This window comes from Falco cherrug, chromosome 1 (assembly GCF_023634085.1).
Source record: "Falco cherrug isolate bFalChe1 chromosome 1, bFalChe1.pri, whole genome shotgun sequence".
Classification (NCBI taxonomy): Eukaryota; Metazoa; Chordata; class Aves; order Falconiformes; family Falconidae; genus Falco; species Falco cherrug.
The window spans coordinates 12,776,423-12,801,942 of record NC_073697.1 but is presented as its reverse complement, the minus strand read 5'-3'; the positions used below and the strand labels follow the sequence as shown (position 1 = coordinate 12,801,942).

The 25,520-nt window shown below is 40.8% G+C and overlaps 1 protein-coding gene across 9 annotated transcripts in view; it reads left to right on the top strand.

Moving 5' to 3' along the window:
• Positions 1-22,781, top strand: part of MGAT4D (MGAT4 family member D) — a 39,929-nt gene extending 17,148 nt beyond the window's left edge. For 6 of the 9 annotated variants that reach the window (XM_055696796.1, XM_055696816.1, XM_055696839.1 and 3 more), the window contains 11 exons: positions 2,004-2,050; positions 4,171-4,284; positions 5,572-5,647; positions 10,691-10,802; positions 11,737-11,867; positions 15,700-15,807; positions 16,678-16,871; positions 19,006-19,084; positions 19,206-19,284; positions 21,033-21,145; positions 21,693-22,781. In XM_055696796.1, coding sequence (XP_055552771.1) covers positions 2,004-2,050; positions 4,171-4,284; positions 5,572-5,647; positions 10,691-10,802; positions 11,737-11,867; positions 15,700-15,807; positions 16,678-16,871; positions 19,006-19,084; positions 19,206-19,284; positions 21,033-21,145; positions 21,693-21,719 — 1,080 coding nt within the window. In that variant the 3' untranslated portion in view covers positions 21,720-22,781. Of the gene's footprint in view, positions 1-2,003; positions 2,051-4,170; positions 4,285-5,571; positions 5,648-10,690; positions 10,803-11,736; positions 11,868-15,699; positions 15,808-16,677; positions 16,872-19,005; positions 19,085-19,205; positions 19,285-21,032; positions 21,146-21,692 lie in introns of those variants that run through there. The other 3 variants (XM_055696803.1, XM_055696846.1, XM_055696853.1) reach the window with 3 other exon arrangements.
• Positions 22,782-25,520: the final 2,739 nt, after the last annotated feature.

The following is a 25,520-nucleotide window of genomic DNA, read 5'->3' as shown; positions in this document are numbered from 1 at the left end:
GAAGGGTAAGAAGTCGTATCACATTTACAAACACAGTTGTGGCAGTCAGATTTTCAAATAAACCCGTATCAACTCATGATTTCTCTCTGAAAGTATTCTACTTCAAGAGCGAAATGCAAATCCTCCACAGAAAAGTTCCTTAGAACCTGAAAAAAGTAAACTTACTCGGTCTAACAAAAGTTCAGATGATTTATCTGCTGGTTTGGTACCATGCTTCACAAAGGACATTGACATGCTGGGAGCCTCGCTGCCTTCGTGTGCGATGGCTTTTCTTGTGAAAAAGAAAACTGTTCAGAGACTTGAACCATTCCATGTTTAGGAAAGTAAACAGTGGTCAAGGTAAAATATTAGGCGTAAATGACGTTTTTTATCATTCCGAAATGTCTTGATCACATTGGAAAAAAAGCTACAGAAGGGAATTAGCTAGTGATAGTTACTTGAAGGTAAAAAGACTGTGCGATTATTCAGACTTCATAGTTGTTCTGCATATTTCTTTGTCCTTCCATAAGGAACATTAAATTTCATACGAGTGTTCGTTAACTGTTAAAGTTTGCTTTTTTAGTTCAGTCATCACTTAGAGCAGCTTTTGCAGCTGTAATACTGTCAAACAGAACATAGTTCATTTTATTTAGGTCGTGACTTCCACTTTTCTGTTTGGACCACAGAGGTAAGTAGATAGGCCCGATTTTAGTGACTGTGGATCCTCTTCAAGCATCAATCTCAGGAGCTGAACTTATTTTACAATCGCTGTTTCCTAATGAAGTGCCCTGGCAACGACGGGCTTTACCTAGCTGCCAGTAGGATAAACTTCTCTTACCGGGCTTCAGAGAGCTCTGTGAGTTTTTAAGGGTTAACATCTGAATAGTACAGTCTCCCACTGTGGACAGTCCTAACCGGGCACTTTTAACAAATAGTACCTTTGGTTGTAGTAATAGTCCATTTCAGCCAATTCAGGATTAAACTACATTTGTAAAAATCGGTCTTTCCCCTTTCTCCCATCCCCAAAGTCGCGTTCTTGCAGCTTCCTTTTTTCAGCCGTGCAGTAAATTAGAGCAGGTTGATCGTGCTGATGTGAGAGGTGATAGGAACATTTTATGATGAGAGGAGGGCAGGTGTGTTCACTGATGATGGATCCACACCTCCTTTTTTCCCAGAAAGTTTCAGAGGATCAATGTAAATGTTTACATCAGAGGTTAAGTCAGTGTAACTTAATGACTGAAAGTGATTTGCAGGGGTTTGGGTGTTTTTTTCTTAGCACAGTTCTTTACTTACCACTTCACATCATTTTTACTTACTACAATTTTAGTATGTAGCTGGTAACAAGTATTTTTTTACAAAACGAGTATCTAAAAAAAAATATCTGAACTGCCAAGGCAGGTATTGTATTGCTTTGGAAATCACATCCATAAAACTTAGCACTCTTTAGTATAGCTAACAGATGTGTTTTGCACACTAAAACTGTTACTTTACGAAACAGCAATGAATAAGTACGTCCTCAAAATTTCCGGACTAAGAGCTGTAAGCTTGTTATATTAGGAAGAAGCTCTAAATAAAAATTCTAAGTATCGCTAGCTTTAGAAAATTTTGCTTAGGTGACAGCTCAACAGCCTCAGGCTTCTTTGTGATTTTGGGGTGATCAACCTGAAATGGCTCTTTTTACTGACGGTCATATGACTATGATTTTCTGGCATAACTGAAAGCTTTGGAACAGAACTTTAGGCAGAAAATGGCTTGGCCTCCTGCAGAAGCAGTGAAAAAATAAAATGCAGAAACCATAGTGGAGATAGTTCAGTTCTAATCTCAACTACGTTGAAAGTTCGGTTGGCTTGAAAATGCGATACTGTCCTTCAGTAGAAATGCTGCTATAACATACTGCTTTTATTTGGAATGAAAAGAATAAAAATGAAGTGTTTGCATATAAGTATTCCCTACAAAATGTTGCTGAATACAAAAATGGGTGACTTGAAATGAACCTCCCCTTCTTTTTTTTTTTTTTCTTTCAGGTGAATGCACAGTATGTTAACAGAGTTGCAGAAAGTGTTAAAACCAGGTAAGTCCTATAGAGTGTAACACCCAACAGCGAGTAAAGACATTCTGAGGTTTTATGGAAAGAGTTAGAGCATTTCAGCAATAAATTACAGCTCTGCCATACTGAAATGGTACCGCTAATGAATGAGGCAAAGGTGCACTCACTATGTGTATCGTAACACACTGAAATTCAGAACAGAAGGATTTATTTTCCTTTTCTTATTTCATAAATATGCCTTAACTAATCAGACAAGGTCTCAGCTTAAGCCTCTGCTAAATATTTACTTGAACCGAAGTCTTTTCTGCACAAAGTTAACGATGCGATTCAAGGCACCTTGAGGCTACATGCGTGAGGTCCCCACTGACTTCACAGCCCTGCAATGCATTCTGATGTCTGTCGTGTTTTCTAGTTGTCTTTGTCTCCTCGTTTGCCTCTTTTTCATGAAGAGGCATGGACTTTGGACAGCAATGGGATTAAGTTTATAACGTGAAATACTATTTTATGGCGGGTAACATGAGATGGGTATTTTTTACCATGCCAAATCACTGCAAGAGCTGTCAAATGAAGGCTTAGTTCCCCCTGCAGTTTTGCTTGCTCTTATCTATCGTTCTTTCCTATAGACTTTTACAGCATCTTGTGCCTGTTAAAATCCTTAGAGCAGCTCGAGAGGAACTACTAAATTAAAATGTTTGGGCAAAAAAATACACTCTTCAGTAGGTTTATTTTGTCTTGCAAAAGCTGCTTTCTAAGAAATGGTAGAGGGTAGCCAACAGTCACAAAACAGGTGAGGCTAAAGGCCCTGATGCCCAGCTGACTGAAAGAAGCAAGAGATGAAATGTGCATCATGCTGCCGTACTGGTGTTGCTGGTTTCTTTGACGCACAGACTTATTTGTGAAGTGGTTACTCTGACAGGACCCCACTTTGGCCAGTATTTGAGGTGAAACGGCCTTTCCCTTCTCTCCTTCTTTAAAATGACTACAAGAGAGCTCTCAGTCTTTGTATCAGTGTTTTATTATAGAATCATTTAGTTGGAAAAGTCCCTTAAGATCATAGAGTCCAACCATTAACCCAGGACTGCCAAGCCCACCACTAAACCAAGTCCCTAAGTGCCACTTCTACACATCTTCTGAATACCTCCAAGGATGGTGACCCAACCTCCTCCCTGGGCAGCCTGTTCCTATCCTTGACCTTTTCAGTGAAGAAGTTTTTCCTAATATCCAGTCTAAACCTCCCGTGATGCAATTTGAAGCCATTTCCTCTTGTCCTGTCGCTTGTTACTTGGCAAGAGAGATGGACACCCACCCAAAATAAAACAAAACAGAAAACCCTGAAGAAGATCATTGGAAACGTGGCCCTTTTGCTTCACTTTTGAGGCTTTTCTGCACATCCTGCTCCACTCAGGGTTTTTCCAGGCTGTATTTAGGGTGCAGATTTCCCCCAGAAGTGAATTAATTTTTATGATTTATTTATGTTTTTTGAAAAAAATTCGGCCAGAGTGGATGCTTTGTCAGTGTTACACAGTAAGACTGAGATTCTTTCTCATAAGCATCAGTGATCCTTTTTTTCCCCCACATATTCTGCAGGAAGGAGGAGATTTGACTTCCAGATTTGGCTCCTAAAGTCAATTACACATTTTTTCAATGACTTTTTCAATGGAAAATTTAATCCTTGGAGCAGAGACTAGATCCACAGTGCCCATACCAAACTCCCACTCCAGGACAGTATAATTTTGGCTAGAACATAAAATTAGAGTTCAAGCAAGTGTGAGGAGCTGTCATGCAAGGGGGAACAGTTGTGTGTAGTTCTAGATAGTGGATTTGATTGTGAATTACTGCTGCATTCTGGCCACTATCTCAGGATTACAAGTAGGCATCTATAGACGCAGGAAGGGCAGGATTTCTGAGACACACTTTTTTTCACTGTTTTCTGAGACTCATGATGAGTTACTGTCCTGTCTGTTCTGGTGGTTGTCAAAGACCCCTTCTTGGTTCCTAATTTGCCACCCCTGTGACTTAGTTTCTTTGCTGGAGTTGTGAATTGCATTTCTGGAGGAACAGACGTAACTCTGTGGAGCTGCTGTGCGTGGTTGCCCTTAAAAGTTATTTTGAGGAATGGGGTCTCACTAAGCTTCTCTTCTCAGCTTCCCCACAGAAATCCAGTCTGGAGTCTTAGAGGTTATTTCTCCTCCTGCTTCCTATTACCCAGATCTTTCCAACCTGAAGAAAACACTTGGGGATTCGGAGGACAGAGTAAGGTAAGATAGCTGTATAAAATCTAAGAACTTTTGCTATGAGTATAAAACGGAAAATTCTGCAAAAGTCAACACTGTTTGAGATGATAATGTTTTTGTATTTCAGAGCTAATGGACAGCAAGTGTACTTTAAAAAAAATTATTACACAAGGGGTTTTTGAGGAAAGCTGTGCTGCACAGCAGTGTCAGGGTCAGAGCCAAGGCTTCTCCTCTGGGTCTTGATTCTAGGCATCCCGCAGGTTTTAAACCAGATGGATCATGCCAAGGGGCGATAGGCTAGATGATCTGGTCATAAAGGAAAAAATAGGAAAATCTTTTATGTGACAGGTAAGGGAGATGCTCTGTGAGCACACAAAGGAAACCCCATGTGGCCCCTTAGCTGACTAGTAACAGCTACTGTGGGTTTAATTAATGACCTAACTTTTGGTGATCGTGGACATTTTATACTACTGTTAATAATATATCCTAACTGTGATTTCAGTCGCTCATGCGCCCCAAATTCACTGAGACAGAGATTATAATTCAACAAAATTGATTTATTGGAGGAAAGTAATTTTCTCTCAATCAGCAATAACTAATTTGTCAGAAGTTTTCCCGACAGTGCAGCAAGAGAGCTGCAGTACTGACAGTTTAGGTTGGAGGAAATCAGCAAGTGTATGCATATTGGGTTTAGAAACCTTTTATCTTTCAGAGCATAAGCATGTTTACATATTTATACTTAAGTTTCAGATATGATTAGATTTGAATCAGACTTTTATGCCAATATTGATTAATTCCTCTAGTCTTTTAGCATTGATAGCAAACATCAGCTTTATAATCTGGTGAAATGAGAGACTGTACTTTGTAGAGAAAAATCTGTGTTTTAAACAGATTTAAACCTGAAAATGAAGCTTATCAGCCTGCTTCTGTGTTGTTCATCAGTAAAAGTACCTAATTTTTGATCTTTAAATAATCATTGTGTGCTGACCTCTACTGTTCATAATGTAATGAGTAGAATCTTTAAGTCATTTGACATGAATGTACTTGTTAGGCATTTAGTTTCAGGCTGCATTAATACAGATCAAAATTTTTTGCTTAGTTAATGTTAACTTTTATAGGCAAGTCCAATTGTTTACAAATGTTTACACTGATTATAGAGGAATTTGTATTCACTTAACAATGAGTTAGAATGCTCAACTTTACAATTTTACTGTAGAGGAAAAACTGCAAAGCATTAGAAATGCTTTTATTATAGAAATAACTCTTGCAATCCCCCCAAAAAGCTTATCAGAATTTGCTGCTTATGTTTAGGTGGAGAACTAAACAGAATCTGGATTATAGCTTTTTAATGCTATATGCCCAGCCTAAGGGAACATTTTATTTACAGGTATGTTCATATTATCATTAAGTAGCTGCAATAGATCTGTACTGATTTGGCAATTTTAATTTGTTTCAAAGGCCTCGAGAAGAACAGCAATCTGTTGTCATTTTCTGTGTATTTTGCCTGTGGTCTTTACAAGCATCCACAACGTTCTGTGTTTATATACATCCTGCAGCCAGGTACTATTTGATTAAATCCATCTGTACCTTCCTGTCATTTGTGAGGTTGAGTAAAGGTAACTGAAGCATGAAACCCTAATTTGATTAGGTTAAGAAAGTCAGTTTAATGTGTTTTCACTTGGTGCAGCAAGACAGAAGAGTGGTGGTGGGTCCAGGTTGTAGCCCAGATCACAATGAACCAAAACCCCCTTAACAGGCACGGAAACATACCGGTGTCGCGATGCTGGAGACAAGGTTAAACTGCAAGCTGGTACAGATCCTAAATTCTCCAGAGGATTTAGAGTATTAGACTTTAAGAAGATCCCCATGCATTCAGGCTTAAGTTTAGCCATCATTCTAGGTTTTTGTTAATTTGCACTGCACAAAGATGATAATCGCCACCAGAGTTTGCCAAATTTATCATGACTGTTCAATAATGGAACACCTCCAGAAAATTTCATGTAGCTCATGAATGTCAACAGTTTTTTAAAAAAAACTCAGAACAGCGTTTTGTTTAGTTCTTGGTTTTCCTGGGTCTTCTCCTGCTCCAACAGGCCTCAGACTCTGTATCACTTAAGTACATCACAAGATTACCAGAAGCAGATGACCACCAGAGCTGGCATCTTGGGCAAGTCTCGTCAGCATTTAACACAAAAGCATTGCAGCTGGGCTGCTCAGGAGCCTGTGCTCTGTTCTGAAATCTGGCGTTGGCACAAGAGACAGGTGGACAAAGAAAAATGTCATCTATTGAACAGTTAAGGTTTACTGGAAAATGAAGTATTTTCCCATGACTTTCATATGTTTTCAAGAGTGCTACCCAAGTCTTCTAAGTGCACTAGAGCATTAAGGCACGGTGAAGGGAAATGTTAAGCATACTTAATGGCCCTTTCTATTACAAAGTTCTCTGAGCATTCATGCTTGCATGGAAATTACTTACTTATGTATTTCCATTTTTAAAGAAATTTTGAGAATATGTGGGGTTTTTAACTGAGACATCATATAAGGACTGAACTGTGTTATTTGGATATATTATATATATCCCTATATGTATTATATAAGGACTGAACTGTGTTACAGCTGGATTGTGATGGGCTAGTGGCAGTTATGGCTGCATTCAGAATTTTCTTAGAAAGAAACTATGCCTTCCTCATACCGTTACCTAGTATATCCATTTCTTCATTTGTGTGTCCAGTCTGTAGCCGCTTCTGTAGCACAGATGCTGGTCTGCCCTGAGTACAGGTGTAGAGTAGATGTAGCACAGATGCTGGTCTGCCCTGAGTACAGGTGAAAAGGAGGAACACATGCTGCCACGAAGTTAGTTATGATCTCCCTCCATTTGGAAGCCTTGTATTAACAGAAAGCAAATAACTTAAAAATCCCTTTCCTCAGCCTTGTACAAAGATTTACTTCAGCAATCTTAGGGAACGCTTGACCTAGCTTAGATTTTATTTAACGTTTTGTCAGGAATAGTATCATTTGGGTGACTGGTATTAACTTCTGAATTTCGAAAGAAGATAAGCATACATGATTAGTCTTGATGGCTACAGAACAGTTGATGTCATGAGTCAAGCAAGATCTTTGCTGAATAAATACGTAAACACTCATTCTAGGATACTGCTGAATCAGGATTTAATGAAGTAGCTTTGTGAAGTGAAGCCCATTAAAGCTAATGGGGTTACACTGTGGGTGAACCTTACCTACCAATCAAACATAATCTTTGAAAATAGACAATAAATCCTATCAGTCATCTCAAGCTCTCCTGCTTAAAGCATCTCTTCTACTTGAAGCATCCCTTCTACTTTGCTGGTTTTACTCCCCCCCTGCCCCGCCCCAGCTACTTCTTCTTTCAGGCTTTTCTGTGAAGTCTTCTTAATCAGCAATAAAAAGCGAAGAGAACTTTCAAATACTTGTTTCCACTTCCTGGAGTCCACCCCCTGAGACACTTGTGATAATGTCAGAGACAAGATAATGGGATCTAACGTAGCCATAAAAGCAGGCGCTCGGATCCCAGCCTAGCAGTGAGGACATGAATTTGTGCTTTGTGTCTGTAGACTTAGTTCATTCTGTAGTAATTAAACATTTCAAATCTGCAAGCACCTGAAAGAAACTCAGATACAGCAGTTTTGGGGAAGTGTTTTCTATTAGCACTCAGATGAACCAAAAAACCCCACGCATTAAATAGATCTTTTAGTATCTTCAGTTAAAAATCTGTTAAAAACTTCAAATTTAGTTAACTGAACTACTGCCATGCTTTTTTTCAACCTCATTATTTTTTTCTTTGTAGAGGTTGGGGAAGCTTTGTCCATTTATATGTAACATAGATGTATATACTGGTAACATATATTGTCAGCAGCACTTATCTGTGCACCATTATACCATTAATACAATTTCTCCAGTGTCACACACACAGACATACAGACACACACACACACCCATTACTAATCTTTGTATTGATACAAACACACACACACAATTTGAACAGTGATTCAAAATATAAAAATACCCTAATTTCGAAAGGGAGATCCTTTCCTGTCTGATGCCTACACTTCCATTGTATGCTACCATTTTTTTGCTGCTTCTTTGTTTTTACTTCTCTTAGATGGATAACCCATGTAAGAAAAATGAATGAAAACCCATTTATTGTCTATCATTTAGGAACTGTACATAGCCTTGCTATTGCGCCTGTATCTTTTTTTCATCCCCAAGTGCTGATGAGTGAAGGGAAATCAGCTGCGGTTGTGTGTTCTGCTGGTGTCCTCATGACAATGGGGCAAGTGGAATAGACAGTTCATATCTTAAACTTCCGGATCCAGCTGTGTGCAACCACTGCATTATCTCCTTTGGTAGATAAGAGCATATGAAAAACAAGTGACTGTAAGCTGAAGCCAGAAAAACTGGAAGTAGAATTTGGGTACCACATCCTAAACGTTCATAATCACACATAGTGTAACTTACTGAAAAAGAACCGATACTGAAATCTCTTAAGCAATGGCAGATGCTTTTCAAGAAGACGTGCTTTAGTTGAACACAAGTTATAGGGTTCAGTACAGGGTTAAATAAATAACTTTTAACGTCCTGTGCTACGTAGGATTTCAAACTACATTCTCTAATACTCACCTTTTAATGTCAATTTCAGACAAGACTGTTTCGGGCTTCTCACTATGCAAAACTGCTCTCAGTTCATAACCACATTCACACTCCCTTTACATCACAGCCTCTGTATTTTTCATCTTTACTACTTGTGTATGCTTTCTTCTAGTGTTTCTCGATACGGTGGTCTCACTAGGTTTTTGAGATACTCCTCTTTTTGCCCTTTGTCTTTTTTTGGGTGCTCCTCAATTTCCTTCTAAGTATTCTCTGAAACTCTCTGATTCCTTGTTCTTCTCCCTTTACATGTAGCTACTGGATAATACTCTTATCTTACTTAATGTTATGCAAAATTTCTTGTAAGTTCATGTTTGGTTTTTTTTTTTTTTTCTGTTGTTCTCTTTTGCGTAACTGTCACCTCAGCGCCATCGCCAGATCTCAGAATCTGTTAATATGCGTTCATCTTGATCAGTTTTGTCTCCATCTGTCTGGGTTTTGTTATCTTACCATCAGCAAAAGCTAACAGGGTCAAACCAGATCTCTTCACAGGGTCAAACCAGATTTCTTAATCTTGTTTTGCAAACTTTGTTCTGCTTCCTCCCGGGTTCCCTGTTGATAAGGCATTTCTCCCCTGCCACCCCTACACCTGCAATAATGGCCAAATTTAGCTAAAACCTGTGGGTCTGCTCTCTGAAGCTCTGCTGACTCTGTGCTGAGTCAGTTGAGGACACAAACCCAGCAGGAATCCATGGGTTGGGTTTTTTTTTTCTCCTAACAGTCATTTCCTACTTATTTAGCTTTCTGAACCAGATTCCAGCACCACCAGGCAAGCCCCAGGGCCAACAAAGTACAGCAGTTAGATCAAATTAACTGTATCATTACACTGCATCCCAACAGCATTCTCCTGAAGGCTGTGTTTTTCACATCCGTACTGAATTCAAACTTTGAATTACTTGCTCCCTAATTATTTCTGGAATTCATTTATTTCCTTTGTGTTGTTACCTCTAAACTCCTTGTCTGGACTCATTATCCTCAGCTTTAGTAATGGAACAGCTTCTGGCTTTTCAGATCCCCTTATTCTTCTCTGAAAGCCGTGCAAAAATGCAGCCAAGGCCTTTCCCATTTCCTTGATGGATGTCAGTCTCCTTTTCCAAGTATCCTCTAGCTGGCTCTACTGCTGTATTCGGCGTCAGCCTTCATAACACCTCAAAAGCTCTGTGTATTCCTGTCCTTCAGTGCGATTCACAGCACGTTCCTTCTTTCATGACTAGTATTCCCTGAAACAACTTGCTTTCTACTAGTGTCTCAGGACTCATCCACAGTTCTTCTCGGTCACCTTTTAGGTACGACAAAGCCTGCCCAGGCTGCTCTACAGATCTTCCATCCGTTTGCTTTAGATGCCTCTCTTCTCAAACAGTTTGCTCCTGCTGCTTACCAGTGCTTCTACAACTTCAGTACAAACTGTCTGCTGTCTTCTTCCTTAACCTCTATCTTTTTGCTTCGTGTTTTCTGTTAAGTGAGATCCCCTTAAGGTAGGGAGGCCGTCTTTACTCAAGAAAGTGAGGAGCACTCATGGCATTATAGTCACTTGTGTAAATAAATACTTAGTGAATGATACTGAAACAGAGATATATGTAGAAGCTAAATAGCAATCCACTGTACTTTGGCACAGCTTCGGTGCACACTGCACACCAGTCAAACACAATCCAGTTATCGCTTACACACGGCAACGTCACCACCCCCTCTGCAAGCAATAAAACTACCACTTGCCTTCTCTTTTTTGTTGCTTTTTTCCCTCACCTAGCTAGAAGATGATATAATAGCCAAACCTGGTTATATTCAAAGTATAAAAGACTTTGCTGCTAAGCAGTCCCAAGAGTGGATGATTCTGGAGTTCTCCCAGCTTGGATTTATTGGTAAGTATTAAGACCTCAGCAGGATCAGTTGGACTTGGAGCTGCATAGGTCAAGTAGCTCTCACTCAGAATTACATTTCAAAGCATGGAAGGACTCGTATCAAAACTCCCTTGGTTCTTCAGGAAAGCTCCTACCAAAAGTCTTTTACTTTTTGTGCTCTTTAAAACTGTCTTTTTAATGCAGAGTGTCCTCAGCTTAGGATCTAGTGGCTGGGTTCCCATAAGAAGCAAATTGTTTCATCTCGGGGTACTATGTGCTCCTGTAGTGTGTAGTCTTTTCAGGAATGGAATTTGAACAATCAATTAAAAAAAAAAATCCACTTCCTTTCCTTTGTGGAGCAGAACATGCATCCCATATCATAGGGAAGTATTTTTGTTATTTTTAGTCTAATTTTCTTTTTATATTTTTTCTCTGGTTCTAATACTATTTACTTGTGATCACACCTTACACGTGTTAGGTCAAACAAAGAAACCTAACAAAATATCCTGATACAAACAGCAAGAGAATGAAATGAACAGTGATAGTATTTTAAAAGCAACACTTCTCATACCTAGGTCTTAATTTAAAGATAGTCAGTATAGTATTGCCAGTGAAATTGCATGTGTAGCATTTTAAGGAATTATTCAGACTCCATTTTATCCGACACACTGATAGAGGTGACTGGCAGATTTGTGTTTGGAACCAGGATATAACTGTGTGCTTTATTAACTGACTGGTTGGCTGTGTGAGAATATCTCCAGGCATGGGATGGAAATCTGTTCAAGATCCTAACAAGCTGGAGGATAAGCAATTCTTCAAAGCTGGACTCTGTGTGAAATTTTCACTAACTATCAGAATTACATCCATGTGTTTAAGACAGGAGTAAACATAAAGCTGGTGGTTTTTGCACAGCAATGAAAATATCTGAATATGCAACTTCTTGTCTTGCTTTCAGGAAAATTGTTTAAATCGGAAGACTTGCCACTCATAGTGGATTTTTTTCTCATGTTCTATAAAGATAAGCCCATAGACTGGCTTATGGACCACCTGCTCTGGGTTAAAGTGTGCAATCCAGAAAAGGATGCAGTAAGTATGTCTATGAATTTATGAACATAAGTAATATTCAAACAGTCTTGGTGGCAAAATAATTTATTTTCAAAAAACAGAATAGAAATCTTTCAAACCTGACTTACTTTGGAGTTTGTGGGGAAAGATCTGCTGCAGATCTCTACAGAGTGGCACAGTGTTTGAGCCCATTAGGGCACGTGGAGATGCCTGACACAGAGATTCACGTTTCCACACCAGAGCTGTTTTGCCTCCATCAGCTCACAACATGGACAGCACAAGCTCACATCTGCCTGCAGCTGGTCACGTAGGCAACCCTGCAACACCAAAGAAAATTTTGCATATGTAAAGCTACGTGGGCTACCACTTGCATAACTTTCTGCTGACCTGCTAATATGAAAGTCAGTAAAGCATACAGTTTTGCAATCACAGTCATTCTGAATTTTGCGTACCAATTCCTTTCTTTCAGGAAGCTGAACTTAAGTGTTTTGCTTTAAATCTTTTGCTATCTGGGAAAAACACTGACTGTTTGCCTGAAAAATAACCAAACGTGCAGGGAAACACGTAGATTGATCGAACTAAATGACACTTTTCAATAAAAATGAAAGAAAGAGTTGTGTTGAATTGCAAAAGGTGCCGTTTCTAGCACTACAGGTGAGCCAAATGATATGCTGAGTATTTCTGTATGTCCTTTTGTGTTTTTTCTCTCACCAGTCTTTGGTGCTGGTCACTGCCCACACGCTTCTTGTATAACAGACTGTGCCATAGAGGACTGACCAGAGCTTCTGCTCCTTCTTGGTTTTTAAGGCTGAAGAGTTTTATTTGATTTGTGTAGCTAGTTTTTTTTACTTTTGCATTAATAAAGAAGGGAGAAGAGACAGACAGGAGTTGTGCAGAGCTGGAGATGGAGGGGAGCGGAACAAACAAGCTTCAAGTTTTACTGCGTAGCAGGGGTGACCCCTGGGGATAACGGAAGGTCCCTGCTTCTACACTTAGTGAGGCCACTGGAGGAGTCTCTGTTCCCACTTCATACAGATAAGAGTAAGACATCCTACTGCATGGGTTAGGCTGGCTCATAGGAGTCAGAGTGAGCCTCAAGTACCTTTAATTTAGGTTCTTGCCAACCTGTGATAACAGAATTAAAAAAAAGATACTGTTATGTTAACATCATCTATTCTAGATCTGTTCTAGCATGTGCCAACTCAATGAAACATTTTACTTTTATTTTTTAAATGAGTCTTCTAGCTTATAAGACCTGATTCACCCTTAAAACAAAGCTGTGCTCCTGAAAGGCAGGCAGGCAGCTCAGGCGCGTCTGCCCTGGCCGAGCTGAAGCAGAGCGGTATCAGCAAGTTTCTAGTGAGTTTCACTTCTGCAATTGCAATTTCAATTGCTGCGGGCTGCAAAAACCTATTGAGACACGTCAGTCTCGAGCAGCCCTGGGGTGAGAATGACCAGCGGCATGACCTGCTTGGACTATTTGTGGGAATGCAGAAAGTGGAGGCTGGGAGAAGAACAAGGGTCCCAGCTGCTGCTGCTCCTCTGTTCAACAGATTAAGGCAGTGGGCTTTCATACAGGTGCCAGAGAGGGCAAGCTGACAGAAATCCTCACGCTTTCCCCTTTCCGAGCAACTAAGGATGTCGCTAAGTGATCACACACTGCACCTCACAGGAGCGCCAACGGGGCACCAGGTTGTGGCTTTTATGTGCCATCCTGTGGTGATGGGTGTCTGGCGTGTTTTCAGCCTGGGCTGAGTATTAACATAGCAAGATTCAGCCACGTCTGTTCACTGAGCTGGAAAAGACAGTTTGTGATGATCAGAGCCATCAGATCTCTGTGTGGTTCAGAAACTTCATGTTTACCTCCTGTGAACCATCATTTGTTCTGGGGGCCACCGTACAAAAGACGTGGGCCTGTTAAAGCAAGTGCAGAGGAAGGCCACAAAGATGATCGGAGGGCTGGAGCACCTCTCCTGTGAGGACAGGCTGGGAGGGCTGGGGTTGTTCAGCCCGGAGAAGGGAAGGCTCCGGGGAGACCTTACAGCGGCCTTCCAGTACTTAAAGGGGGCTTATGAGAAAGACAGTGAAAGACTTTTTACCAGGGTCTGTTGTGGCAGGACAAGGGGCAACAGTCTTAAATTGAAAGAGGGTAGATCTAAATTAGATATTAGGAAGAAATTCTTCACTATGAGGGTGGTGAGGCACTGTCCCAGGCTGCCCAGAGCAGCTGTGGCTGCCCCATCCCTGGCAGTGCTCAAGGCCAGGCTGGACGGGGCTGGGAGCAACCTGGGATACTGGAAGGTGTCCCTGCCCGTGGCAGGGGGTTGGAACTACATGATTTTTAAAGGTCCCTCTGAACCCAGACTGTGGCTCTGTGATCATATGCAGCAGCACATTACCTAGCAAGTGTGGCGGGGACCAGCAGGCTGCAGACGGGAGCCCTGCCCCAGCGAGGAGCCTTATCTCAGTTTCTGCACAAATGACCACACCAGTCCAGTGCTGCTGGTTATTCTCAGCCGCTACCCTAAGTAGCTCTTTTGGTGGTGCTGCCGTAGCATAACAGGAGACATGCTAGAGACCGCGTTATTATAGGGGATGAACTGCAAACCCTGTCGGTAGAAAGTTCGCAAATTTATTTTCTTCTAATGATTTTTTTTTTCTAACAAAAGTATAGCGTGCTTTTCAAAGAAACAGCTGCCAATGGATCAGTTTGCATGCATTGTGTTTTTACATTGTTTTGCTGAACATCTGCTGTGGGCAAACATAAAAATACTTGGTTATTTTTATAGCCTTCCAGGTGTTTTTGAACTTTTAATTAGTACTACTGTGGAAACCATAAATCCCCCATGAGTTTTGGTGTTTAAACCAGCTGAGTGAAGTCTTTATCCCTTCTAGCTTCAGAAGGTATTGATAAAGTTTATGTAACATTTTTCTTTTATAGAACTGAAGGCACTTGACTGAAGAGGTAAAGACATTATCCCCTCAAATCTAAGGATGTAAGACCTGTGACACAGAGAAGTTAAATGATCTTCCAAACTCATATAATAATTCTGTGGCAAAACCGAGGGCAGAGCCCAAGGAGTCTCATTTTAGCTCATTGTTCTGTTCCCTGCCATTATGCTTCATTACACCTCATTAATTATTGTAGCATGTTCGCTTCATTGTATCAAACTATGATGCTCTATAGATACAGAGCTAAAATTACATTTAAAATAGTAATTTGCTATCATTCAAAAATCAAGAAACTCCAAGATTAGTACCAATTACAGTTATGTAATTCCATGGTATATATCATGTCACAAAGTGTACTTAACTGGAAAATTGGGATTGAAATACAGTATCCCAAGTGCTTTATCAGATTATAAGGTAAAAGATACATAACTTATAGTACAGTACATTATAAGCCTCTCAAACATAGCAGCAAGAGCCAAAATGATAAAGGTTGAAATGTAACCAGAACCTATCTCAAGAAGGTCACTTTTGGTCAAAATAGTTTAATTAGAATGATACGGCAAGGCCAAGAGTTGAAATGAAATTTACCAGAAACAGTTAAAAAAAAAATCAGTTTCAGATCTGAGATCCATTTTTGCCACTCTGAGGTGTGATTGATGGCATACAGTGCAGAAATCCCTACATTAGTGGTGGTTGAGCCTTTAAATCTACATAGCACCATGACTGGAATTACAAGTTCAGGTCTAGAAACAGTGTATTTGAAATAAGGTGACTGTTAATCTAACAGTTATTCATTTAAATATAGATATTAAATACAGAATGAAATTGCTTTATGGAACTTAGTGTCTCTCTCCTTTATTTAAGTACACCTTCATTCCCTTTTATTTTACTTTCTTTCCAGATACACTGTGAAAAGGAAAAGGCAAAGTTACGTATCCGTGCTAAACCATCTCTCTTTCAGCATGTAGGAATTTATTCATCATTGGCTGGGAAGATACAAAATTTGAAAGTAAGGACAAGAAATTAATGCCCTATTTCTAAATTATAAGCTTGTGTTCCAACTTGTTTCTCAAATCAGTTTCAAGCATTGCATCTTTGGCATTAGATGGCATTTCCCTATCCAGTTACAGATTTGGGGGAGAACGCTGACCTGGGATCTGAACTGCAGGTGGGGCACACTGCTGCTCCACAGACATCTTTGCATCTCTAATCTGAACACTTGTACCAGTCATAGTAGCATTTCATGGCATGTAGGAACCCTCTCTGCAGCACAAGGTTTCACGTGCTCTGCACCATTACAGACACAAACGGCTGTGATGATTTGTTTTGGCTGAATAATCTACCGTGGACTATTAAGAAGAAGGTATACTGGTACCGTAAGGGTGTGGCTATTGTGACGGCCATAGATTTTTAGGGAGAGTTTGGAGGGGAAACTGCGGATCTACCGTGTATCTGATAAGGACAAGAGCAATCCCCAGACTTCAGGGATGTCCTGATGGCCCCATTTAGACTAGCTGTGAGATCATTGGAATTGCTGTGTTGGATCAGACTAGAGGTTCACCTAGCCTCTAGCGGAGACCAGTATCAGATGTTCTGGCAGAAGGCATAGTAGAAAACTATGAAATAGCCTACTGTGGTGAAGTTTATTTTGAAATCTAGGCAACTGAGAAGCAATCGGTACAGCTCTGTCTGCAAATTATAACATAAGTCTCAGTGATTACACTGAAATGAATATTCTGTTTGTGTTAGAAATAGATTGTGTATTTTTGACACTGAGGTAATTATTTTCTGGAATAGCTTCCTGTAGTAATTCAAGATATAGGAGCACTTTTTTTTTTTTTTTTTTATGAACGAAATTACATTTCTTTATATCCAACAGGATAAAGATTTTGGCCAAAACGTGCTACATAAAGCACATAATAATCCACCTGCAAAAGTGGATACAAGCCTAAGAATATACCAGCAATATACCTTGGAAAAAGTTTATAAAGGAAAAGACTGGTTTTGGGCTTCAGCTCCAGTGGCAGGTGACTACATCAGCTTCACCTTTTTAAATCCACTAAAAGTTGAAAAGTAAGTATCACATGATATAGAATATGGAAGCCTACATGTGTCCAGTTTGGAAATTACTGAGTCTGTTCAAAATCACCAGGGCTTAACCATGCGCATAAACCATAGCCTCTTTACTGACAAAAAATCAATGATTTGCAATTTATCTGCTCCCTTTCTTGACCTTCCCTCCTGAAATACATTTTTTCCTTGGTAATTAGAGAGCTTCTTGGATATTTTCCCCTTTATTTCTTCTGTTAAATTCTCTTAAGATAATTCTCAAAGGAATTTGTTTTTAATTAATGATATATTATAATGATAATATATAGGATAATATATATAACATAATAACTCATCAATGGAGTCAGTGAAAGCTTTATTTCTGTAGTTGTCAACAGAAAGGTTGTTTGCATGATGTCAAGTCAAAGGCCATGTCCCAGACCACACACTTAGCAGCGTAGGTGAAAGCAAAGAGAAAATACAAGTATTGTGGGGAAATGATGAAAAGTGAATTAATAAAGGTGGGATTCAATTGAAGATTCAAAGACTTGAATGTAGGTGTTTACCGTAGAGATGTCTACATAAGGCAGATGTGTAAGCTCCTACTATATGTGGCAGAGATCTACTTGATGCAGTCAGTGGAAGCTAGACACCTTCATCTCATTCTCTGTTTGGTCACCTGAGTCAGTTGCTGTGACTGCATGGAGTGTATCTCCATTGCCTGTAATGACAGCTTGAACACTTGGGTCACAGCCAAACTTCTAATTTCATGTGTTTGGATCTACAGCCAAAATCCACCTTGCATGTTTTTCTCATTCTAAAGGATGAAACTGTCTTCTCTATCTTCAAATCATTCAGCTTGGGTGTATTTGAAAGGAAGAGACACCTGTAGCTGGAGACAGGGAAGTGTTTTTCAGAAGGACTTACTTTATGAACAATACAAACTGAGGTTGGCAACAAAAGAAGCAGTTCTGCCTGGTTCAGCAAAGTTTCTTCTTCTCTCTGTGTCAGACTGGAGAACAGATCTGAGTTAAATAACCCAGCAAGAAATGTGGTTCCAGGAGAGTGTCTCTGACACAAATTACCATAATGACCATATCTCTCTAATGATAATTCAGAGAGAAAACTCCTTCACAGTTGTTACACTTCCTCGCCAAATTGGTCACAAAACTGAGACTTCCATTTTTGCAAAGACTGTAGATGTCTCATCTATTTAAAAAAAAAAAAAATCTTAAGAAAGCAAGCCTGTATCTCCATCTAGTGAGCTGCGCTAAATAACAGTCGTAATAAACACTGGTGTTCTGTGATCAACAGTTAACTAGATTTTGCTTTGGGAAGCTTGGGTAGCCTGTATTTTTGCATGTCCCTGTCATTAGGAAGCTGTACTGGATGAAACTCATTTACAGATGGTATTGCCTAATCGCTAGTCCCAGCCTCATCCCATTGCTATCCTGTGAAAATGTATAGTTAATCCTGTAATATTTGGTGGTCGTCTTGAATGTTTGATACCAGAAAAGGGAGACTGATGCTTTAAATTTCATTAGCCCTTTTGGGATCTAAAAGCCTAAGAACTCTAATGCCAGACATTTAAAACCAAACAGGGATTTTTATTCTTATTTTTTTAATCTCATAATTGTTTTTTGCTTGGATTCTAGCTTTGACAGTGCTGCTGTTCATTGGCTATAAAGGAGATTATTTAGAAGCACCTGAATTGAACAGTATTGATAAAAAGGGGGATTCTCTTGGCATGTAGCATATGGTCTAGCAGAAACAGGGATTTTTCCTGCCATTGCATTCCAAAGGCCCATCTCACCTTTGGCTGTAGGATGATAGGAACAGATCAGAGGGCAGATCTTCCTTAGCTGTTTAAACCTGGAAAGTTAATTTATTTAGAAATTGAGCACTGGAAAGGGGGAACACTTGCATTCCTGGCTCCAGCAAAAGACGGTTTTAATGCTTGTTCTGTTTAAAATAAAAAGCTTCTAATATGATTTGATCACACAGTGGGAAGTTTCAACGCCTATTTCTGTTCTTTATAGCCCACAACTAATTAAAGAAAAGGTATTTAAAACTTTCTATCAAATCTGGAAAGAATTACTTCCCTAGAACTTTTCTAAAGTATAGAATACCTGGAAATAATATACCTTCATATCATCAGGTATTTTTTCAGGAGTGGTAACATGGAGCACCCAGGTGACAAACTGTTTAACACCACCGTGGAAGTGTTGCCAGCTGATGTAAGTCTCTCATTTCCAACTGTAATGCACAGTGCTATTTCATGTTAAGAATGATGTTCAGCATAAAATGTCATGCCCTAGAAAATATTTCTGGAGATTTTATTGTTTTGTTTTTTTACAGGAAATGCTAAGGAAAGAACTGGTTGACAATGGAGGTAAATTTAACTACCCAGCAACCAAAGACGGATATTTAAAAATAGGTAAATTGATTACTGTCACTTCGGAACCAGAAATTTTGTTCTTACATATAGAATATTTCTGCATTTGAGAATTTTAGTAACTCTGTAATATTCCAAGGTGAACTAGTGACAAAAAGAAACCCTTTGCGCTACTGCACATTAACTGCAGTCTCTGCAAGGTCTTAACAGGATGTATTGGGTTTGTGTGGCAAGGTTTTGGTAGCAGGGGGGCTACAGGGGCGGCTTCTGTGAGAAGCTGCTGGAAGCTTCCCCCGTGTCCGATGGAGCCAATGCCAGGCGGCCCACGCTGGAGCCCGCCGGGCCTGAGGGGCTGCGGTGGGGGGCAGCCTGCCGGGGGTCCCGGCTGGGGCAGGGCAGGGTGTGAGGGGTCCCCTGTGGGGGAGGGGGCGGCAGGGACAGCATGTGGGGGGCTGAGGTGACCCCTGTTCCCCTGCGCTGCTGGGGGGGTGGCGGGGGAGAGACGATCGGGAAGGAAGGTAAACCCAGGAAGAAGGGAGCTGTGGGGGGAAGGTGGTTTTGAGGTTTGGGTCTATTTCTCGTTACCCTACTCTGATCTGATTGGTAATAAATTAAACTAATTTCCCCAAGTCAGGTCCTTTTTGCCCATGGCAGTAACGGAGGGCGCTCCCTGTCCCTGTCTCAACCAGGCGCCTTTTGCTGCATTTTCTCTCCCCCTGCCCGGCTGGGGAGGGCAGTGACAGGGCGGCTCCGGTGGGCACCGAGTGTCCGGCCAGGGTCAGCCCCCAACATCGGATAATTGATTCTGGTTTGGATTTTGCAGCCTTAGCTGAAGATAAGGATTTCTTGATTATGACAGCATTAGCTTGTGCTCCAACCTGAAATGAAGGGGAAGCATAAGGCAATGGAGAACCCCCTTTTGACCCCCACCCTTGCTTCCCCTTCTTCCTTCCTCAGGGTGGTGCGGGGCTTCTCTTAAATGAACTGGGGATTCTCCGCGTGTTTGCCAAGGCCCGGGTTCTGCTGTTACCTCAACTAAAATGCTAGTATGCAAACAGAAACAGACTATTGGGAGATATGCTTTGCTTGCCACTTTCTTCTGTCTTTTCTACCACATAACTGCACTTTTCTCCCAATGAACCACTTTCACCTCACCAGGGCTTCTGGTTTGCTTTGACTTGCTCCTCTCTCCCACCTCGGCTCCTCTCTCCTAGCTCCTCATGGCTGTTTTGTTCTAAGTAGAGGTCCAAACTGAAATGCTGGCAACTCACAGTTGCACAAGCAAGTTGATCAGAAATTAATATCAGACATGGGATGAGCGTTTTTCATTTGTCTGCAGCGATTTAATGCCAGTTTAACAAGGTTAGTTCAAAAGCATTGAACTGGTGAAAAAATGCAGCAGAACTGGTCCATGATTCCTAAAAATATCTTTTTAAAAATAATCTTACTTTTCAGAAAAAGCTCTTTTAGATTATTTACATGAACATGTGCGCCATATGTATATGGTCACTACTAACACATATAAAATTTTTTTTTAACATTTGTAGCTATAGATTTTTTGTTTTCTTGTATTCTTCTCCAGCTCCTAGTTGCTGTAACTGAAGGAATGAATCCTTCTTGTTTATAGCTTCATCTTACTGTTTGACCTCTTCCAAAAGATTTTTTCCCCTAATGTCCTATCGCTGGAGTTAATTTATAATTTGGAATTTAGAGCTTTTGTATAAATTTACTTGGAAGTGTATTTCATTCTGATATAAGCTTTTACAGGTCTTGTTTTATTTTTTATTTAGGGGCTTTTGAAAATGGAATTGCAGAAGGCAGTGTCGATCAGTCAATAGGAAAAATACAGGCTATTCGTTTATTGGTCAATTCTGATTCTCCTGTATGGGCAATCATTAGTGAGGTAAGCATGTTAATAAAAACATTTTAATTAAAACTTTATTAAATGAATTTCAGTTCTTCTTACCATACAGTATTGATAATCATTAATTTTTATTTAATTTTGAATGGGACTTTGAATTATAGTAATTATTCAGGGGAGAACTTAAATTTACTTCATAGAAAGTGCTGGAAATACTCAAATGGGGCAATTCTCCAGTTTTGCAGTGCTGTAAGTACAGCCACCAGAATTTGGGTCATGATAAACCAACCAACCAAAGGAGACAGGGAGACTTTTCTAGCTTTTCCAGTCACTATCTTGGATATTAGGTATAATGTGCACATTTTTTCAGATGAACATGTTACTTTTTTTTTATTATTCAAGTTTCACCCAAGTTTCTGAATGCATGTGAACCCATAAGTAGGAAGTATTTGGCAGAAGTAACTGGAGAGAATTACTGAGAATTACTACAGCCTTAAACTATAGCTATAGTTGGAACAAGGGAAAAGCTAATGTCTTAGGCAATGCTTCTGCAGATTTTAGAAAATAATGTATTTTTGGTTTTTTTCAGGTACTTATCAAGGCATCTGAAAACTGAAAAAAACGATTTCTTTTGCCATGTCACTTGTTACAAATTGCTTGTAAACTAGGCCAACAGCAACAAAAAACTGGCTGGGTGAAAAGAACAAATCCAAACCCATTTAATTCTTAATACTGTGTATTAGGAAAGAGTTGAGATAATATTCTTTATATAAAGATTTAATAGTTAAAAGATATAAAGAACCCAGTTATGTTAGTAATTTCTATAAGATATTCTTGATAAGGTGTTTTATATAAAAATCTCACCTTAGCATGGCAACATTCGATACATACTGTGATAAACAATTGATAAGGCATTACAGCCTGTCTCAGGGACTTAAGCAAAAAAGTATGGTAAGTTTCACCAGAACTAAAAATATGGATGTTTTTGAAAAATATTAAGGACACAGTTTTCAACTCCACTAAGAACTAGTCAGTTTTGGAGGGAAAGTAGAAACTGAAAAAAAAGTTGTCAATATTCATTGCAAGTATTTAGAGCAGTCCACAGAAATAGGAACATCTTGAAAACATGAAAATGAATCTCAAACTTAACAGAAGTGTGTTTCAGCCTTAATGTAGCATAAGTTATGTTTAATATTTTTTAAATAGGAAGTGCCTACAATTTACCATTTGAATAACTTGAAACTTAAAGAGGTATTGTTTGGAGGATTGTAAATCTTTTCAGTGAATTGTGCATTGAATTAAATACAGAAAATAATAAGGGTATTATGTATGACTATATTTTTGTAGAAAGTAAATTATTTAAATAAAGTTTTGGATCCTATAATTTGACAGTCAGTATGTACTGATACTTAATTCTTGGTCACAAGGCAAAACTCAATATAAATTTGAAAATAGAAGGTATACCACAGTAGTCTGATTTGAAATGTTTTTGAGAAATTACAATCCACCTTGGACATCCACCTGTTAATGTGCAGAATTCCTGGATTGCTTCCTTAATATTTGCAGCATGGTTGTGCCCTCATTCTCCTGCACATGCATTGCATCGTAACAGCAGACAGCGAGAAATAAACTGCACTGTACACTTGTGCATGGATTTGTATTAAATGGGTTAAATTAATGTAGAAGTGTATTCTTAATGTAAGAGTATTTTTATTTAGAATAAGATGAAAATAATTTTCTAATGTTAAAACAGTTCAGAAGGGAGTTTCATTAAAGACCATCTCTAATATTATTTTGATAATTTATAGTATCACACACTGTGGTGCTAGATATTTGTGCGTGTAGATATAGATACGTACGTATGCATATATTTCTTGGATCAAATACTGCAGCCTTCATTAGATTAAGTGTTTAATGCATGTTAAGAAGTAATGCAGTAATCCAGAACGCTTAGAGACACAGAGAGGGACAACTTTATCCATCAGCGCTTACAGTAAAAAGAAGGGTTGAGTGAAACTGAGACCAGTGTCTTGTTAAAAAGCAGTGGCTAAAACTGCAGCTAGGGAAAAAAGGGAAATAAAGTGGCTCTGCAGCAAACTACCTGGCATGAGGAGGGCAGAGCCACCTCCCTCTGACCTTGCTCAGAATCACCTTTCAGGTCATGTTTTTCCCTCTACTAATATAGGAGTCTGAGATACTTAGTCACAAAAGCTTGTACAAGGGAGTAAAACACAACTTAGTTTACATGAATGAAAGGCAAAATTGAGTTATTTGAAGTCATTCTCTCTCCTAACACGAAGTGCTTTAGCACCTTACATGAATGGACAGTGAGGTGGACTGAGAACGGGCTGAACGGCGGAGCTGAGAGGGCTGCGACCAGCAGCGCAGAGCCCAGCTGGAGGCCTGTGGCCAGCGGTGCTGCCCAGGGCTCAGCGCCGGGCCCAGTCCCGTTCAGCTGATTCACCGGTGACCTGGGCGAAGGCACAGAGCGTCCCCTCAGCAGGCTGGTGGCTGGTACAAAGGCGGGAGGAGCGGCTGATGCCCCAGAGGCTGTGCTGCCATCCAGCGAGAGCTGGGCAGGCTGGAGAGCTGGGCAGGAGGGACCTGATGGAGCCCAGCAGAGGCCGGTGCCAGGCCCTGCCCCGGGGGGGCACAGCCCCACGCACCAGCAGGGGCTGGGGGCTGCCTGCGGGGAGGCAGCTCTGCGGGGAAGGGCCGGGCAGTGCCGGGGCACAGCAGCTGCCCCTGGGCCGGCAGCCAGCCCCGGTGGCCCAGGAGGCCGGTGGCGCCCTGGGGGGCGTGAGGAGGAGCGTGGCCAGCAGGCGCAGGGAGGGGATCCTGCCCCTCGGCTCGGCCCTGGGGAGGCCGCCCCGGGAGTGCTGTGCCCAGCGCTGGGCTCCCCAGTTCCAGAGACAGGGAGCTGCTGGGGAGGGCCCGGCGGGGGCTGCGCAGGGGGTGAGGGGCCTGGGCACCTCCCGGGGGAGGGCAGGCTGGGACACCCGCGGCTGCTCAGCCTGGGGAAGGGAGGGCTGAGAGGGCTCTGATCGATGGCTGCAGACATCTTCAGGGCCAGCGGCAGGAGGACGGGGCCAGGCTCTTTCAGCGGTGCCCAGCGACAGGGCGAGGGGCAACGGGCACACGCTGAGGCACAGGCAGCTCCCTCTGAACGGGAGGAAGAACTTCTTCACCGTGAGGGTGGCAGAGCACTGGGGCAGGCTGCCCAGAGGGGCCGGGGGGTCTCCTTCTCTGGAGACACTGAGAACCCGCCTGGACACGGCTCAGTGCAGCCCGCTCTGGGTGACCCTGCTTTGGCAGGGGTTGGGCTGGGAGGTCTCCAGAGGTGCCACCCAACCCCGATTGTTCTCTGATTCTGTGAATACAGCATATACATTTTCGTAAATGTACAATATTTTGTGGCCAGTGATGAAATCTTCCGAGGTAAGCATCTATTGCCTACTGGCCTAAGACTGCAGGGGAAATACCTGCCATGATCCACACGGTCCCTTCCAGTATATAAACTGACAGCGACTGTAACCAGACAGGTTAGTGAAAATCTTAGGGTAGGAAAATTCAGCCTTGTAACGCCTGTGCAAATCAGAGCCAAATTTTGTTTACAAATGTGCTTATAGGACCTTGGGCTCAACACAATCCCCAGCCGTAACTAATACAATGTAACTACCTTTAATATCCAACTGACTACCTCTTATATCTGGAGGGGAGGAGGGGAATTTAGTTATCCAAAATTGATGCTTCCTCTAAAACTTGACCTAGTACATCAATCTGCTTACTGAAAGGTTTCATTCTTTTAACAGACCCATACTTAAAACCCCAACAAAAGAGAAAAGTATTTCATTAAACGATAACATAATTGAGAATACAATTCTACAGAGCACATTGAATAAGCGGTACCGGTGCAAATCATTGCAAAAGCAACTTCCAACAGAGAAAGTGTTTTACTATAGAGAGCATTTCTATTTTCTAGTATACGTGAAGAAAAAAAGGTGCATTCAATACAAAAAAGCTCAAAACGTTCAGTGAGTGTATTCAAACTCATTTTAAATATAAATATACTGTGAAAGAGCCTAGCTAAATATACTTTAAATATAAACATACTTGACTCGCTCGCTCTGTTGAAATCTCTACCTTTTAACAACCTACAATATTGCTATTACCTGATAATTAGGATTATCGATCAGAGGTGCTTTCCATTTTCCTTTATAGTTTGGGTTATTCTTCATAGGATGCACCCAGTGTCCACAACCAGGTGCAGTCTCACACTTTGGATTAGGGATCCGAGGAGCTTCCCACTCCCCATCCATTTCTTCATCCCAACAGGAAAAAAAAATAAATTGCCAACAACCTATTTGAGACTGGACTAGCCTGAGCCCTAACACTCAGTCTGAAGTTAGGGTCCACA